At 43.1% G+C, this 18,337-nt stretch overlaps 1 protein-coding gene across 5 annotated transcripts in view; it reads left to right on the top strand.

Annotated features, from left to right (window-relative positions):
• The first annotated feature begins 813 nt into the window (after positions 1-813).
• The window catches only part of CAV1 (caveolin 1, caveolae protein, 22kDa), a 34,635-nt gene continuing 17,111 nt past the window's right edge, over positions 814-18,337 (top strand). The window contains exons 1-2 of one of the 5 annotated variants that reach the window (XM_011999834.1): positions 814-1,121; positions 2,569-2,733. In XM_011999834.1, coding sequence (XP_011855224.1) covers positions 1,092-1,121; positions 2,569-2,733 — 195 coding nt within the window. In that variant the 5' untranslated portion in view covers positions 814-1,091. Of the gene's footprint in view, positions 1,832-2,007; positions 2,088-2,325; positions 2,433-2,568; positions 2,734-18,337 lie in introns of those variants that run through there. The other 4 variants (XM_011999835.1, XM_011999833.1, XM_011999837.1 and 1 more) reach the window with 4 other exon arrangements.

Here is an 18,337-nt window from a genome sequence, read left to right as displayed (position 1 = left end):
ATTACTATTTAATTCATTTTGTGCTTCTTTACAAAAAAGTAAAGAGAGAAGCCCCAAATTCAGGAACAGATAAAATACTTTAATCGCTACCACGTTTTTTAAAAGTCTAGTCAATTAGAAAAGTTAAATCTTTCCTCACAGCCAAGCACATTAAAAAAATCTTCTCTGGTAATAAACCTGAAGCTTTAAATAATTCTACAATTATAAATATTTTGTGTGTTTTGCAAATATGGCATAACCTGTTGGCATAAAATTCCATTTTTCCAGAAAATATCGGTAATAAAATTATAGAAAAGTTAAAGATCTTCATTTCTTAATTCGAAGCGTTTGGGAGACATTTCAGAAATGGATGGGAAACGTTAAATTCTGCATGCCTGCTTAAGTTTCCATCCACACCGACTAGATGTAAACGAGTGTCACCAAAAGTACACCACAGGCACCCACACAGATTCCTTCCACAAGGGATCCACAAAGTTTAGATGTGAAATGTACCTAAAGGTTCCTAATCATCTTTCATCCCTCCCTCTGTGGAACAGGGAGACAGATGTGTCTTAAGGCAGAGATGGAACGTGGGCGATGGGCGGGGGATGGAGGAGGTGGGAAGGGACGGCTTAGGACAGGGCAGGATTGTGGATTGTTTCTGCCGCCTTGGTTGCCCATACTGGGCATCTCTACAGGCGCGTCGGCTCCCTCCACCCCTGCTGAGATGATGCACTGCGAAAACATTCGCTCTCCCCGGGACGCCTCTCGGTGGTTCAGAGCAGGGAAAATGTTGCCTCAGGTTTAAAATAATCTGCCCAAGCACCCCAGCGCGGGAGAAACGTTCTCACTCGCTCTCTGCTCGCTGCGGGCTCTCCCCGCCCTCTGCTGCCAGAACCTTGGGGATGTGCCTAGACCCGGCGCAGCGCACGTCCGGGCCAACCGCGAGGAGAACAAACCCTTGGCGGGCGGCCAGGAGGCTCCCTCCCAGCCACCGCCCCCCGTCAGCGCCTTTTTTTTCCCCCATACAATACAAGATCTTCCTTCCTCAGTTCCCTTAAATCACAGCCCAGGGAAACCTCCTCAGAGCTTTCATCCAGCCACGGGCCAGCATGTCTGGGGGCAAATACGTAGACTCGGAGGTAGGCATCGGTGGGGGCGCGCCGGCCCGGGCGCGCGGGGAGTGTCCGCTTCTGCTATCTGCCTCTCCAAATATCCCGATTGCTGCCCTGGCCCCAGCCCTCTCTCCACTTCGGAGCACTCCTCTGGCATTGGCACCGCTGAGGAATGGGCCTGGGCGGGGAGGTGAAGAGAAGCCAGGAATGTTTTATGTTTTCCTAATGGGGAGGGGGCCTAGGGAGCCCCTGAGCTAGGAGAACAAGGAAAAGGGGATTGGGGTCCTGAGACTGGGTCTGTCGGACCCAGGACGCATTTTCTGGATGGGTCTAGAATGCTCCCTTGTCGCGGGACCCCCGGTCCGGCCCTGCCTGCTGGGGGTTCGAAGAGGTGGAGTGCAGGGTGGTGGTGTCATTTACCCGAGTCCTGGGACAGTCCCCGAGACTCCCCGCCAGGCGTCCAGACCGGCAGGTCGAGGAGGCGGCGCGCAGTGTGTTTGCACTTTCCAAAGTTCTTGAACCATCTCAAGAACTCCTTCTGTATCTTGGCGTCTGGCAGGGGTGTTCTGAGAGGGGTGGACCTCCCCTCCCCAAACTGCCACCATCACTTCCAACGCCCTCCACGCGCTGGAGCTCTGCCCAGGTGTGGAGACCTCGTTTTACAACACGCAGCTGCCCTTCAGCCACTCGCCCGCAGCCTGGGAGTACTCTGGGGGTGGGTCGTGGGAGCTGCGCAGGTGAGACTGAGTTCTAGGACGTTTAGGGGGTCTGGCACCTGGCTCCGCCAGAAATGGGGACTTTCGGAATTGTGATCATCACGGTGGATTGGGCAGGGAGAGCGTTGGAGGGACACGAGAGGGCCGAGGCAGGGTGGGGGGCGCGGGCGGCTGCGAGGGGGACGCGGCCAAGAAGCAGCGATAAAGGGAACATTCCGCTGGTCGGGCGGCTGCTGTTGGATCTTAGATAAAGCTGGAAGGGATTACCGGGGCAGGAGTAATAGGGGCCGGGGACTGGAACGCGAAACAGGTGAAGCGCTCGGGCCGAGAGCGGCGCAACTTAGGGAGTCCGGGAGAAGCCTGCGGCTGCCCCCTCGCCGCCGGGGTCCTGCGGGTCCTGCGGGTCCTGCGGGTCCTGCGGGTCCTGCCTGCTGAGCCGGGACGTGCGCGGGCGGGGGCCTGCGGACCGCGCGGCGGGGCCTGCCCTGACCCCTGGCGGCGGGCGGGGGAGGCAGGCGCGCCCTGCAGGGTACGGAGGGGTGTGGTGTCCTCTGCCAGATCCTCTTAAAAAGCTGGCTGCGCGCAGGCGGTTTCTGTGCACCGAGCCGTAGCTGTCGGAGCGGTTAGTTCGATTTCGAGCTCGAGGTTTCCCCCGCCGCCAGGCTGACTTCTGATCGCTTGTTTTTCTTTTTGCATTTTTCCTCCCACCGCCGTTGCCGCCCTCCCCCTCCTGGCCGTCCGCCCTCCGCCCTCTGCAGGGACATCTCTACACCGTTCCCATCCGGGAACAGGGCAACATCTACAAGCCCAACAACAAGGCCATGGCAGACGAGCTGAGCGAGAAGCAAGTGTACGACGCGCACACCAAGGAGATCGACCTGGTCAACCGCGACCCTAAACACCTCAACGACGACGTGGTCAAGGTAAGCCAAGGCGACCAACAGGGAAGGGCCAGGACAGCTCTCCTCTGGCAGTTAGCCCGTGCATCCTTCTTTAGCATTGCCGTGCATGCACATCCCACCCCGCCCCCTACACATACACACACACACACACACACACACACACACACACACACACACACACACACAGTTTTGTGGGTTTGATGTGTGGGAGCTTCCGTGGTCGGCAGAAATGTAACATCTTCCTTCCCCCATCTCCCCCCAATAATTAGTTAAGCTGAAATTCACCTAAAGTGAGTTTTGTAGAAGTTCCTATAACTACCCTTTTATCCTAGCAGATGAACTTATTGACCTCAGCAACAGACGGCCCATATTCCTTGGGACGGTGAGATGGTTCCTATCCATTCCGAGGTTGAAACTCTAGTGACAGGTCCCCGCTGCACGTGGCATTAAGACAGTAAGATAATTGTGTCAGGTCTTGTGCTGAGGATGAGTCAGAATACAACATGGGCATGTTCCCCCAACTAAAACGACGGGAAGTGATTTTCTTAAAAATACTACAGTGGATGGAAATGCCTAGGACTAAAGACAAAGAAAATACGTACTTACTCATATACATATGAAAGTTACTTTAACTATTCTAACAAGTCACTTGTGCACAACTAAGCAAATTTACAAAACTAAAAACAATGTATGCCTCTTGGTTTTTTCTGTCTATGGACACCTGCACTTAGATGTGGAAAGCTGCTTCTTTAGTAGCTACCTGGGTCAGCCCGCCCTGAGCTAATGGCACATTCAGGTTGGAGTTCCTTTTCATACTTTCAGGATGTGCTTGATGAGATTAAAAATAAATGGACTGGGTTATTGGCCAGACTTAGATCTGACTCAGTGGTCAGTTTTAAATTATCATTGTTATTCGATTTTGACCCTTTTAGCCAATCTAGTGGGAGGAATTTATTGTCTAAACACATCTGGATTGGGATATCATGGGCTGGAGCCATCCTTGGCAGAGGGTTTTCTCTGAGAAGTGGAGGGCTAAGGAAAAATCCTGGCTCAGAGATTGGAGTGTGAAGATCTAGTCCTACATAGCCCCCAGCAATCAATGAGGTAGATGAGCAATTTCCACCCACCACGCCTGCTGTCTGCGGATGGGAAGACCTATAGTTCGCAAACTGTTTACATTCATGAATAATATATTTCAAAAGGGGAAACAGTTTAATCTGTAACTGGAAGGGAAAAAAAAACTGTCAGAATTGACTCTCTTGGCTTCCTGGAGTAGGAAAAAGGAAAATTGGAGCATTTGCAGCTTCTTTTGACTAGCTGGATTATGGAATATTTAAAAGCAACAGCAACAAAAGTACCTTACAAACTAGAAAATAGAATTGCTAAAAAACTATTTACTAAAAACATTACCTTAAAGGGAGAGGATATTTGTGCTTTCCCCCACCCCCACCCTTCTCATGTAGCTTTGAACAAGAAGGAGAGTTGCCAGGAAAAGAGGCAGATTTCAGAGAGGGCTGGCTTCTCTGGATCCTCCCTGTTGTTCCACTGCACCGTGAGTGAGATTCCCTGGAGCAAGCGAACCTCCCGGGATGAGTCAGAGAGGCCAACAGAGTGGATGTGGGTCTCCACACATAGCATGACTAAGTTGAGAAAGAAAGGCCCCACTGGGAAAAGAGACTTCAACACAGATGGAAAAAAAACATAACAGGCTTGGAGGAAATAGCAGTTTACAAAACAGCATTTCAAAGAGCAAGTGTGGGGATCCTCAAATTAAAGAAATTAAAAGAAAAAGCTAGAGCGAGTTCCTGCTAGCCTAAAGAAACCAAATCCTGACTACTTGCTCATAGAACTGTGAGCAAAACAAGACAGTCAAACCAAAAAATCCACCTAGAAAAGAATTTGGCTGTCTCACTCAGATGCCTGGCCTAGAGGGGACTTCAGAGAATGCCCTACAGAGAGACACCAAAACTACAAATGCAAATTCTGCCCAGAGAGTGCCTGGCCGATGAACAGGAGCCTATCTACATCTTACGGAACTCCTATTTTATGAATATGTGTCCTCAAGTCCAAGCACAAACAAAATGACAGAAACAGGGATGATTCCCAGTTTCCATGACAGTAAATAATAAATTTCCCTAAATTTTACTTTTGACAACATAGACTTTTTTAATTTTTTTCTTTTTCTTTTTCTCTTTTTTATTTTTTTGAGATGGAGTCTTACTCTGTCACCCAGGCTGGAGTGCAGTGGCATGATCTTGTAACACTGCAACCTCTACCTCCCAGGTTATTCTGTCTCAGCCTCCTGAGTAGCTGGGACTATAAATGCACACCACCATGCCGGGTTAGTATTTGTATTTTTAGCGGAGACTGGGTTTCACCATGTTGGCCAGGCTGATCTTGAACTCTTTACCTCAAGTGATCCACTGGTCTCAGCCTCCCAAAGTGCTGGGATTACAGGCGTGAACCACTGCGCCTGGCCAACAACATAGACTTCTTAAAAAAATCATGACAATAATTTTGGGTGCTTCTTAAAAGCACCCAAAGCTTTACTGCTAATGCATGGTAGCTTAAAACTTCACATAATGAGAAAGAAACAGTGGCCAATGGAATCTACTGTTAAAGTTACCCAATGAAGTAAGGAAAAGTTAGTCCCGAAAGCAAGGAGCCCTGTGAAAGCTGCTCTGTCCAATATGGTAATCACTAGCCATTTGTGTTTCCATTTAAATTTCAAGTAATTAATATCACATACAATTTAAAATTCAGTTCCTTAGTCACACTAGTCACACTGTGAGTATGCAACAGGTAAAGCTAGTGGCACAGACATAGAACATTTCCATCAGCACAGAAATCTCTATTGGACAGTGCCAGATTAGGGTGTTCTCTACATTGTAAAAGCATCCCATTGCCACGTTAAAGAAAACAATAACAAAACTCTAGAGAAGAAATGAAACCCTAGTGTAAAGTATGAAGAACAGGATAGTATATCTGCATAGTAACTTTCAGTAGTCCCAGAAAACAGCTGAATTTGCATTTTTTCCTCCCAGGAAACAGCTATTTAGGGAGAGGAAAGAAAACTCATGTGTGGCATGAATTTATATTTCAAGAAGGTGCAGCATTATCACCTAATTTACTAGTAATAATGACATATATTATAGTATACAACGCAGTTCCAATAAAATTCATTTCTCATCTTACTAAAAGCTCGCTGCTGTACGTTATGAGACAATTTACCCAAATATAGACATTTACCCAAAAATATTAAGTAGCTTGTGAATACTTTTTAAAATTTCCTTTAATTAAAGTGGTCACAAACTCAAACCTTTCATTCTCCCTCTGAGATTTCTGTGTCTCCTTCTTTTGTTCGCATTGTTATTCACATGTTTATTATGTACTTATTTTGATTTTCTACATAAATAAAATAGCTTCAAATCTATAATTCTGATAAAATTAGCCATCAATTAATTTATTTATTAAACCCATGCAATATGCTAGTTTAGATGGTTTGCTATGTAATTCCTACAATAAATCCTAGCAATCACAAAGACGATTATAGTTAGTGAGACAACATGCATACAGGTAAAAAGTTTTTATAAAAAAAATACACACATACAGCCAAAATGTAGTAAGTCACTGCTACATGGAAACTGATTGGTCCTTTTTCCCTTTTTTTTTTTTTTTTTTTTTTTTTTGCCTTGACTGCCAGGAAGCAGATTCAAATCTATAGCTGGATTTTAAGTTTCATTAATTCATGTTCCTTATTCTCTCCCACATATGGTTTTGTATTTTCACTTTTCCTTTTAACTGGCATACAGTCTTATGTGGTCCCTACTGTAAGCCTTCTCATCATTTTGGAAATAGACCAAATATAATACATATGATAAGAAATCAAAAGTAAATACAGCAGTGTTGAATATTGCATAACCAAAAGATTTTTAAATAGGGAGTGGTATCAATATGAAGTGTTAGGGAGACCCAGTCATGGAAAGGATAGCAGGGTCGGAGAAGGAGGATGTGCTGCAGATGGTTTAATGGAGAATGCTCTGAAGGAGGTACAGTTTGAGTTGGGTCATGGAGGACAGATGGATTGCAAATGGCTGGGGCAGAAGCACAGGAAGGCATTCTAAATGAGCCAGACATGGAGACAAGAATGTCTCCCATAGGGGAGTTTTAGTAGCTCAGTCAGACTGGGATTTGAGATTTCATGTGGCAGAGTGGTAGGTGATAAAGGTGAAAAGACTGATCATAGTAAAATGCAGAGTCTCTAAATACAGCACTCATGATAAGTTTGGACATCATCATGTCAGCAGTGGGCAGCCATGAATGAATGCAAGCATCAGTGTGGTATAATGAAGGTGACCTTTTTGTAAAATGACTCTGGTGAAGGTACAGAAGGTAATGAAAAGTAGCCAGTCTAGTTGAGCACAAAATAGTTCAGATGTAATTGTATCATAGTCCAGACGTGAAATGAGGACAATGTGAAGTGGCATTGGGGATCGAAGCATACATGCACAAAATGACAGAATTTTAGAATTGGAAGGGATCATCATGGTTACCAGGCTGGCCTCCAATTCCTCTTTTGTAATATTAATAGAAATTAAGCGCTAACAAGTTTAAAATGTTATCCATCTTTTCACATAGTTACTGCCCAAAATGAATATTTTGAAATGTATCATTAAGGAAGAATAGATAAGATTATGTGATTCAGCATGGAGTATTGTCATGAGAGGAAAAATGTGTTTAGATGATTCTGTTAGCACTGAGACAAATCAGGACATCTGAAAGGAGGTCTTTGTTGAAAAACAGAAATATGCATTCATAACTTGCTTTTCTAAAATTGGAATGTAATGATTCTTAAATATGCACAGACACAAATTTTTCTTTAACAGTCAAGAAAATGCAAGCACATGATAATCAGATCAGTTCTGGTATCAATACAATGGCTTAATACCTCCGTGATCCCTTTCAACTAGAAAGCATTCTAGAGCAATTGGTGATTAATATCAGTATAACAGTCACTTATAAAATTATTGTTTATTTGATATACATCTAATCAAAGCATAAGATTTAAAAGATCAGACTCTGTCAAAGCACTTAGCACCACGTTAATATCTTTTTCTGTTCGCATTAGTATTAGTTTTGCTTGTATGTTTGTTTAGGAGATAGCTTCACAAGTTAGTGATTGATATTCTACCATGTATGAAGTCATGCATGGAGTTCAGAATCCTCAGCTCGTAAAATTGTATTATGATCATCTTCAGTGGGAAATTGTTCTCAGAATACTGAGCAAAGGATGATACTAAAATGGCGGCTATTATTCCTTCTTAAGCATATGAAATGCTTTCAAGTTCAGCCCAAAATTATATACATTTTAAATGCTTACTAAAAGAGTCTTTTCCCTCCTCCATCTATTAACTGCAATCAAAAAACTTTGGTTTTAACTGTATATGATTTCATATTATTTATTAAAATTTAAGGCAAGGTACACCAAGTACCCTTGAATTATGAAAAGCTTCATGATGTGGGACATTCTTTCAATTAACGGCAGGGTTGGCTACACTTTTAAGAGGTTGAAAGTAGGAACAGCTGCAATAGTGAGCAGCATCTGGAAAGTCCAGTAATTTGAAAAACCACCTGTTTATGTATCCTGCCCACTCAAGTCCATAAAATAACAGACACTTCATATTCCAAATGAAACTGCTTTTTAGTTTGCCCTACTTTTAAACATAATTCTCTGTGATGGAATGACCAGAAAGAGCTGGTCCCTAGCAGGACAGGGCTATGTGCACTCACCTGTGAAGTTGGACCTTCCATTACCCCTCCTGGCTGTGAGGAAAGTTCAGGGCTGCTGTCTTCACACAAAGATGGTTTATTCCAGGATACACACACTCTTCTTCCACACCCTGGAGACCTTGCATATTTGTTATCTTCTTTACCATAATCTGAGGCCCCAGAGAAAAAGATTTGCAAACTATACTTCTTTTAAAACAACTTTCTAAAAAAGATGCCCTCAGACCCTAGAAGTTATGCCTAACACATAGATGTTCAGAGGCAACCTGTGGTAGTGAAAGAGGATTGTGCCAAAATTTGAAAAAATATATTTGCAACTTTTGTAACTTTCTTCTCTAAAACTTGAATGTGGTGATTCTAAAGTAGAGACTGATACAAAATTATTTTTCTTTAGCAGTCGACAAAAGGCATGCATGAAGTAATCAGATCAGGTGTGGTTTCAGCATAATGGCCTAATGCTTTCATGATCTCTTTCAACTAGAAAGCATTCTAGTCCCACTGGACACCAAGGAGGAAGAAGGGATCGAAGATATTAGGCCCACAGATTTATCTTCCTCAGTAGTCCCCGAGATTTGAGCTTATACATAGGGAGCAAAATTGTTTGTCTAAAAGCAGTTAATCAATGCCCCAAAAAAGGCTGGGTGCAGTGACTCACTCCTGTAATCCCAGCACTTTGGGAGGCCAAGATGGGTGGATCATGAGGTTAGGAGATCGAGATCATCCTGGCCGACATGGTGAAACCCCTTATCTACTGAAAATACAAAAATTCGTTGGGTGTGGTAGCATGTGTTTGCAATCCCATCTACTTGGGAGGCTAAGGCAGGAGAATGGCTTGAACCTGGGAGGCCGAGAGTGCAGTGAGCCGAGATCGGCTACTGCACTCCAGCCTGGCGACAGAGCGAGACTCTGTCCCAAAAAATAAAATAAAATAAAATGAATGCCCCAAAAATATTTTGGGCAAACTATTTTGTGTTTCTTTGCTTTATTCATTTATTTATTTATCTATTTATTTATTTATTTATTTAGAGACAAAATCTTGCTCTGTTGCCCAGGCTGGAGTGCAATGGCACAATCACGGTTCACTGTAGCCTCAACCTCCTGGGCTCAAGCAACTCCTGAGTAACTGGGACCACAGGGATGTGCCACAATTCCCGGCTAATTGTTTTAGCCAGGATATAAATGCTGCTCACATAGAGTTTGTAGCTGTCTCCTTGACTTTTTTTATGCAGATTCTTTCACAAACTTTTGCTGGGTTCCTTTACCAAATTCTACTGTCTGTTAAAATCTTATATCTTTATATCTTTGGTCAAAACAGCACCTCATTTATAAATCTTCAAATTGTTTCTGGAAAAATAAACAAGGCAAAATAGGAACATATATTTTTAGGCAATTTGCTTCTGTTTTGGTCTCATAAAAAATTGTAATTAAATTGTAGAAAATTCTTCAATTCCTCTCTAATATCCTCTCCTCACTTTTGGCTCTCAACTTCTAATCCTCCTATTGAAACACTGATTGGGAGGCCAAGGCAGGTAGATCACCTGAGGTCAGGAGTTTGAGACTAGCCTGGCCAACATGGTGAAACCCTGTCTCTACTAAAAATACAAAAGATTAGCCAGGCATGGTGGCATGCACCTGTAGTCCCAGCTCCTTTGGTGACTGAGGCACGAGAATTGCTTGAACCCGGGAAGCAGAAGTTACAGTGTGCCAAGATCACGCCACTGCACTCCTGCCTGGGCAATAGAGTGAGACTCCATCACAAAAAAGTAAAAATAAAAATTGAAATTTGCAGCCTTTTTAAAACCCCATAGCCTCTTTATAAACCCGAAAGAACTATCAAATTTGACTAGGTGCCAAAAGATTCAGATGAATGTTTACAAATACAGATTCTTGGACCCACCATATATATTATATTAGAATATCTAGAGGTGGAGCCTGAGTGTCTGTATTTTTCAGAGTTTCAAATGATCATTCTTCAAATGATTACGCTGTGAACTCAGATTTAGAAATGACTGTACCCAAGGTTGGCTTAAAGATATACACCCTGGTTGATTCTACCTGAAGAGAGCAAATAAGATACACAGCAAAGTTGTAGATGTTTTCCCTGCCAGTAGAATACTTGCCGGTTAGGCCATTTAAAACCCTGCCAGAGAGTTTTGAAACACCACGGAGGGCTCCCAAATCAACTTGCTCAATGGTTCTCCATCCCTTCAGGCTACTTGGGCTTAAAGCCAACTGCAAGCTTAGAGCCTCCAGGTGACCTAGGAATGGGGTGACCATATGTTCTAGGTTGTCTCATACAGACTAGCCAGCACTACTCAGCCCCAAGTAATAGCATCCAGGCATGCTCAGAAATGTCCCATTTGGAAGAAAAAAACAATATTGTCACAAATGAATTGGCAATGTCCTGTCTCTGATTCCTATACCTGGAATCTACTGGAAGTCCCTATTCACACTATTTTCTAGCAGACTAGGCAAAATTTCTACATTCCAGGCATGTCAGGCCTTTCCCTGACTCCTTTCTCTAATGTCACCCATCTGCTGCCTTTTATCACAGCCATCAAACTGCACCCTAACTTAAAAGAGGATCCCTTATGTTCCAATCTACTCAACCCTCAGACCTTTCTTTCTCTGAAACACAGGTTTAATGAAACTGACATCCTTCCATCACATATTTTCTCAGCTACTCAGTAAAAGATGTAAATGTTTAAAATAGTTTAAACTATTTTTCAGTTAGTCCAGGAAACATAAAGTGGCATGCTTGCACATAAACCATTGTCTAGGGTGGGGGAAGTGTTTTTAATTTTGCCTTAAAGGAAATCTGCATGATCCACAGGCTATGCAACTACCAAGGGAATTAGTTGATAGAACAGAATTACACCTGCACAGAATACAAATTTCCTGCCTTTCATGGGAACTATGTTGGTGTTTCAGATATGAAATACATCTTGTTTTCTTTATTGAACCTTGAGAAGATGTCTCTTTTTGGTCATTATTTCATGGCAGGGGAAGCACATATTCCTAAAAACACAACTGAGTTTCCCTTTAACCGTCATTAGTTGTGCTGGCCATTAAGAACCAGAAGATTTTACTTTCAAAGAGACTTAAGTTTTGATGTTGTACATATGTGCTTAATATTCTATCTCATAGCAATTTAAAGGTGATGTTTTAAAAAGCTACATTCAATTTATAAACTTCTCCTGATCCCAGCAAGGATGTTGTGATGACTCTATGTGAAAAGGTAAGTAGTGTCTAGATATGGCAGTGGGTCATCTCATGCATGGTGCAGATGTCAAACACAACTACATTTTCTTATTTGCAATGACTAATGAAAAGAAGCCGAGCCCAAGCAGTGACAAAGGAGGAGATTGGGGGACAAAAGGCAAAGGAAAAGAAAATAACATGAGCACCCTTCTCCCCGTCCTGCCACCTGCTCCATGCTGGACTGGGCCGTGATATCTCATATCCCAGCTCCACAACTCCCAACAACCATTTCTGTGCATGGTGCTTCCATGTGTGATGACCTAATCAGGCTCAGGCATGGACTGGGTAGTTAAATTATAGCCCTTGTCCCCAAAGAGTTTAGGGCTTAGTGGGGAAACAGACCTGTAAACAAACCTGAGTGAGGTCATGTAACCAAAGGACAGGCCACAGTCAAGCACAAAGAAGAGAGTTCTCAGCGGTCTCCAAAGCCGAATGTATGTTCACCAGGAACAGGGTCCCAGCAGAGGGAGCTGTAGGAGCAACCAGAGCCTTGAGGGGTCCTGGCCCGTTCTGGGCACCAGCAGTGGATCAGTGTGGCCAGAGCCAGGGATAGTAGCAGAAGCCAGATCAGCAGGGCCTTCCTTGTCCAGCAAAGGCATTTGTCTCTTTGTAGGCCACAGTGACCCACAGATGGCTTTTTAGGCCAGAAAAAAAGGCCATTAAAAAGGGAGTCATGTCTCTTGTTGGTCATTATTTCATGGCAGGGGAAGTACATATTCCTAAAGACACAGCCATTTCCTCTTAATCATCATTAGCTGTGCTGGCAATTAAAAAACCAAAAGACTTAAATAAGTCTAAAAGTCTTACTTTCGAGAAGACTTAAATAACTTTTGAGGGTGTGTGTATGTGCTTAATATTCTGTCTCACAGCAATTTAAAAGCGAAGTTTTGAAAAGCTGCATTCTGCATTCAGCAGAACCATATCTGATGAGATAGTCCCTTTAAAGGGCTGTCGGTGCAATGGGGCAAACAAGGGGGGTTGTGCAAGTGGGAGTGAGACAGGAGATGGGGTGCTTCTTCCAGCACTTCCTATAGGCTGACTGGGTGACAAAGATCATTTTACTGATAGCTCCAATGGCCCTATGAGATGGGTACTATTATTATCACCATCATATTCCTTTTGTAGGTAAGGAAACTCAGGCTCAGCAGATTGCCAGAATAACACAGGCAGGAAGTGGTAGAGTTAGGGTTTGAACCCAGGTAGTGAAACTCCAAAGCCCGGATTCTTAACCACTGTCCTCCAGTGCCTCTCTGTAATAAGTCATGATCCCAGAAGCCATTGGTGTGGCCACAGTATGGAAAGAGATGACGGTGTCCTCACACTAGGTGAGCAGCTTATGGCGATTCCAGACATGATCTCTATTGGGAGTAACAGGTCTGAGCTTCTAGGATCAGACCCTCGATCTTGGCAGGTGGTTTGAGGAAGGAGAAGGACCAGTGTAAAACCCCAGGCTTCAAGGAATGTGGATGCTGGGCAGGGAGGATTAAGCCCCAAAGACCAGAAATGGGGTACAAAGGGCAGGCGTGGCCAGAGTAGAACTTCCAGTGACTAGAAATAGAACCAGACTCATTGCAGTGCGGGCTAAGGTTGAATCACTCAAGTCTTTAAAGTGCCCCTGATCACCCAAGTTGGCCAGAGCCCCTGGGGTGGGCTGATTCTGTCTGGATATACGGGGAGGGGTAAGCACCAGGAAAGGAAGCAGGTCCTGACAGGTACTTTGCACTAAACAGCTCCTTTTAAGGTTCTCAATTTGCCCATTCAATTTCTACAGACATTTGTGGGACCACACCAATACATTGTAAAAGCAGGAAACAATTGAGAAAAACCTGAGTTTTATGTTGGTAGGAGAAATGCCTATGGAATATGGCAAATCGTTTCTCTGAGACTTCCTCCCTAGTAATTACATATTTGTTCTCAAAAACAAATGCCAGAAGGAAGAAACAGATTTAATAGTGCATTTTACAAGGCACCATTAGTCTCTAAGAAGAACAATTAAAATGTCTCAGCCACTTTGGGAGGCCGAGACGGGCAGATCACGAGGTCAGGAGATCGAGACCATCCTGGCTAACACGGTGAAACTACGTCTCTACTAAAAAACACAAAAAAAAAACTAGCCGGGCGAGGTGGTGGGCGCCTGTAGTCCCAGCTACTGGGGAGGCTGAGGCAGGAGAATTGCTTGAACCCGGGAGGCGGAGCTTGCAGTGAGCCGAGATTCGGCCACGGCACTCTAGCCTGGGCGATAGAGCGAGACTCCATCTCAAAAAAAAAAAAAAAAAAGTCTCAGCAATCATGGTTCACTGTGTATCTTTTCTATCTTCTTAGAAGTAATAATATGGCTGGAAATGGGCATACCAAAATATGTCAAGAAAGTGGAATTGCATTCATTAGATTTCACCACTAATTATTTTGGTTAGCTTTACAGTTCTCTCTTCCTTGCTTGTTCTTGAGAATGAGGCTTTTTAGTAGGAAGAGAAATTGTCTAAAACAGTTAATAACCACAAATTCACCAAACTATTTTGGGTAATTCCCTCTATTTCTTTAGGTCTAAAGCTAGGAATAAGAGTCATTCTCATATAATGTACTGTCCCAGAAAGGGCATTGTATTAGTCTGTTTTCACTCTGCGGATAAAGACATATCTGGGACTGCATGATTTATTTTAAAAAAGAGGTTTAATGGACTCACAGTTCCACATGCCTGGGGAGGCTTCACAATCATGGTGGAAGGTGAAAGGCACATCTTATATGGTGGCGGGCAAGAGAGAATTGAGAACCAAGCAAAAGGGGCGAAACCCCTTATAAAAGCATCAGATTTCATGGGACCTATTCCTTACTACAAGAACAGTATGGGGGAAACTGCCCCCATGATTCAGTCATCTCCCACAAAATGGGAAAATTATGGGAACTACAATTCAAGATGAGATTTGGGTGGGGACACAGCCAAACCGTATCAGGCATTCAACCAATATTTGGGAAGCACCAGCCCTGCACCAGGCATGGAGCACGTCGTGAGTCCTGCCACACCACAGCCTGCCTGACTGACCTCACTTATCCGCTGGAGCTTGCCTCTGACATCTCGGCCTTCTCAGAATCAGCCATCTCTTCTCCTTGCCCCCACCATCCTTAGTTTTTATCTCTGCTGTAGCATTCATCAAAGCCTTCCAACCATTCTGCTTCACTGTCCCTCAGTGTCCTCTCTCCTCTCCCTTCCTTCTTTCCCCGCTTTGTGCCTGTGTCTTTCAAAGCAGAGCAATGGCACCCTCACCTCTGTGGCTGCCCAGTGCCCCCATGCAGAGTCAGACATCAGAAAATAGATACTGAATTCAGTTGACACTCTGAAATTCTTTTTAAAGTAAGTTAATGTGTGTTTTGAATGAAAAGACACAGTGGGATTACATAATTGAGTGTCTTTCTTCCTTTGCCACTTTTGTCCCTATTGGCTGTATTTGAAAACCTTGTTGGAAAAAAAAAATTCAAGAACTTAATAAATAAATTCAAAAACATTTAGTCTGTTTACTTAGGTAAAGAGAAAATGAATTCTAATATGTGTGTATATTTAAAATATTTGTTCTTTAGACTTTTTTAAAATCTCCAGGTTTAGGAGGACACAAATACATCTCTCCTAAACCTTCCAGTAAGCAAGCTGTGGCATCCAGATGATCTCCTGGGGTCATGGAGGATAAGACTAATCTCCTAGGTGTCTGGTAGACAGGACAGGGAAATTCCCAGGAATGCCAAAATATACCATCAGCTGCTGTTTGGCATTGTCCTTAAGAGTGTGTAGGCTGGGGGCCTGGGTCTCTGGCCACAGGAGAACTCCCCCGGCAAGGGAGGGGTGAAAGGATTGCCTGTTGAATCCCCCATCTATCCCCACACTATGGAAAGATTGAGAGGAATAACTAGATCAGGGAATGGCTCGAAAGAAAAATCCGAAACCTCCCATCCCTGGATGAAGCCACAGGTTTGAGAAACCCAAGCCTCTGCTTCCTTCTCTTTGGCTTTACTACTTCTACATTCAAGTACACAGAGCTCTGAGATTTTGTGTGCTGGGAGGTGATAACTGTTAGCCCACTATTCCAATAGCACAGAAATTTCTCTTTGCCTCAGAAGTGGTTTCTCATAGATCTCAGATCTCTTTTCAGGAAAAAGAAAACAAAACAACAACAATAACAACACATTAATGACTCTGAAAGAGTCAGACACCATTAATTCCATTATTGGTATCTGTGCCAAGTGAAATGAACATCAGCTCTTTTCCCAGATATGTTTCCTTCTTTTGTCTCCTATGATAAAAGATGATTTTACTGTGATGATATAAGACTCTTCAATTTGACCCCAAATAGCTTTCCTATCAACTGGCTAAGTATAAAATACCAGGATCGTTATTCAGTTGAGAATAGATGTAACTAGGAAGTAGCCATCAAAAAAGAGTGATGAAATGCATTGTGGATTTGGGATGTAACTTGGTATCTAACATACAGCCAGAACCACAGTCATAGCACACTTAATATTTTATCAGAAACTTGCGTGAACAAGCTAAGAGGACTCTCAACTTAAAAATGACACCAATTAAAATGACCTTGTTAACATTTATGATAAAAATAATAGCAAAGTGACTTAGACAAATTACAATAGCCCATAAAAATCAGATAAAGTTCAATACAAAGTAAGATGATGTTAAAAGACTTGAAATAAAACAGATATATTAAGTAGGCAACAAATAGGTAAGCATATAAAAATAAGAAGATACCAGAATAGAGTTGTCATTTTTGTGGAAGCCTGTGATGTGGAAAACCAAGGTGCCTGGCGAGTATAATGGATATGGAAACTCCCCTTGTAATAATTCCACAGCCCCAAGGGGCCAAGGTCTCCAGGTTGAATCACTATTATAAACACACCCATAGGTGAATCCACATGCCATAGCTCCTTGAGTAAGTGGTGACTCAAATTAGATCTGAAAAATAAGCATATAAATAATTATAATAATAATTTAAAAGAAGCACAGTGAAATATTTAAAGTCGTGTCACATACAAAATTCTCTACGTCATCTGCTATTGGTCAGACTCATTCAGAATAGGTTCCTGCTTTGATCTTAAGAGGGAGGTAGAGATTCTGGAGAAGCCCTAGGAAAGAGCAAAAGGAATAAGGAGCCAAGAAGAAACCCCAGGTACGGCTTGGGAGGGACTGTTTCGTGTAGGTGATTTATTGGAAGGGTTAGAAGGAAACATGGAATGACAATTATCTTTGGTTATTGTCAGGTTAGTATGAGACTTACAAGAAAAGCACTGCTCAGACGCAATCACCATTCAAGATAAGAAATAAGAGGGAAGGCTAGTACACTTAGCTTTTTATTTAGAAAAGTGTTACGTAGGCTGAGCATGGAGGCTTACTCCTATAATCCCAGCACTTTGGGAGGCCAAGGCAGATAGATGGCTTGAGCCCAGAAGCTTGAGACCAGCCTGGACAACATGATGAAACCTCATCTCTACAAAAAATACAAAGATTAGCCGGGCATGATGGCATGCACCTGTAGTCCCAGCTACTTGGGGGGTTGAGAGGTGGGAAGATTGCTTGAGCCCAGAAAGTCGAGGCTGCAGTGAGCCATGATTGTGCCACTGCATGCCAGCCTGGGCGACAGAGTGAGACGCTGTTTCAAAAAAAAAAAAAAAAAAAAAAAAAAAAAAAAAAAAAAAAAAAGAAAAGAAAAAAAAGTGTTAGGTGACATGAGAGAACTTCCAAGTAATAAGAGTGGCTAATCCCAGGAATGTGTCACCAGAGGTTATTTTGTAATGGTCATGTGTTAAATTCTTTGTCTATATAACTTCTCAAATCCTTCTGCCACTACCATTATAGTGTGGTGCAAAACAGCCTTCACACACAGCTCATAGTTAAACATAGACATACACATGAACACTTTCCCCTATGCCAGCAGGATACCTCGTTTGTTTAGGGGCAAAGAGGAATTGATGTGGCATTGTTTCAATCAGTGGCTGAAAATGCAAGTGGTAAACATTGAAAAATAGAACACTGCAAAATGCATGCATTGTATATACCAAAAGGTCAGCATGAAGCATTATCTGTATGGCAAGCCTGCCCATCCACTCCCTCCTACACATTGCATATTCACACAGTTTTGCAGCTTGTATAAACCCCTATTGTGATAGAAACTCAGGAAAGAGTGTGGCCTCTGCAAAAGCTGGCTGTTCTGTGAATTTAGGCCAGTGGTTCTTCACCCTGGCTGCAAATCATCTGCAGAACATTTAAAAACACTGTTTTAAACACCCTAGTTCTAGGAATTCTGATTTAATTGGTCTATGATGGGGCCCAGAATTCTGTATTCTTTTCTTAAGGTTCTCAGGTGCTGCTAATGTATAGTGAGAATTGGGTCTGGTTTAGACTCTCAGAATGTTTTAATAATAAAACACTCTATCATGACAAGACTTTCAGGACCTTCAGGGCCACAGTGGGGTAGTTATCATTTCACTAGGTCCTCATTTGGGGAGGTCATTGGCATTTTTATTGGAATATAATATTTGTCACTCAAATTTCTATTACAAAAAATTCTTTCTTGCACACTGC

Source organism: Mandrillus leucophaeus, unplaced genomic scaffold (genome assembly GCF_000951045.1).
Source record: "Mandrillus leucophaeus isolate KB7577 unplaced genomic scaffold, Mleu.le_1.0 Scaffold603, whole genome shotgun sequence".
NCBI lineage: Eukaryota > Metazoa > Chordata > Mammalia > Primates > Cercopithecidae > Mandrillus > Mandrillus leucophaeus.
The sequence above is the reverse complement of the archived record's forward strand: the minus strand, read 5'-3'. Positions and strand labels throughout refer to the sequence as shown.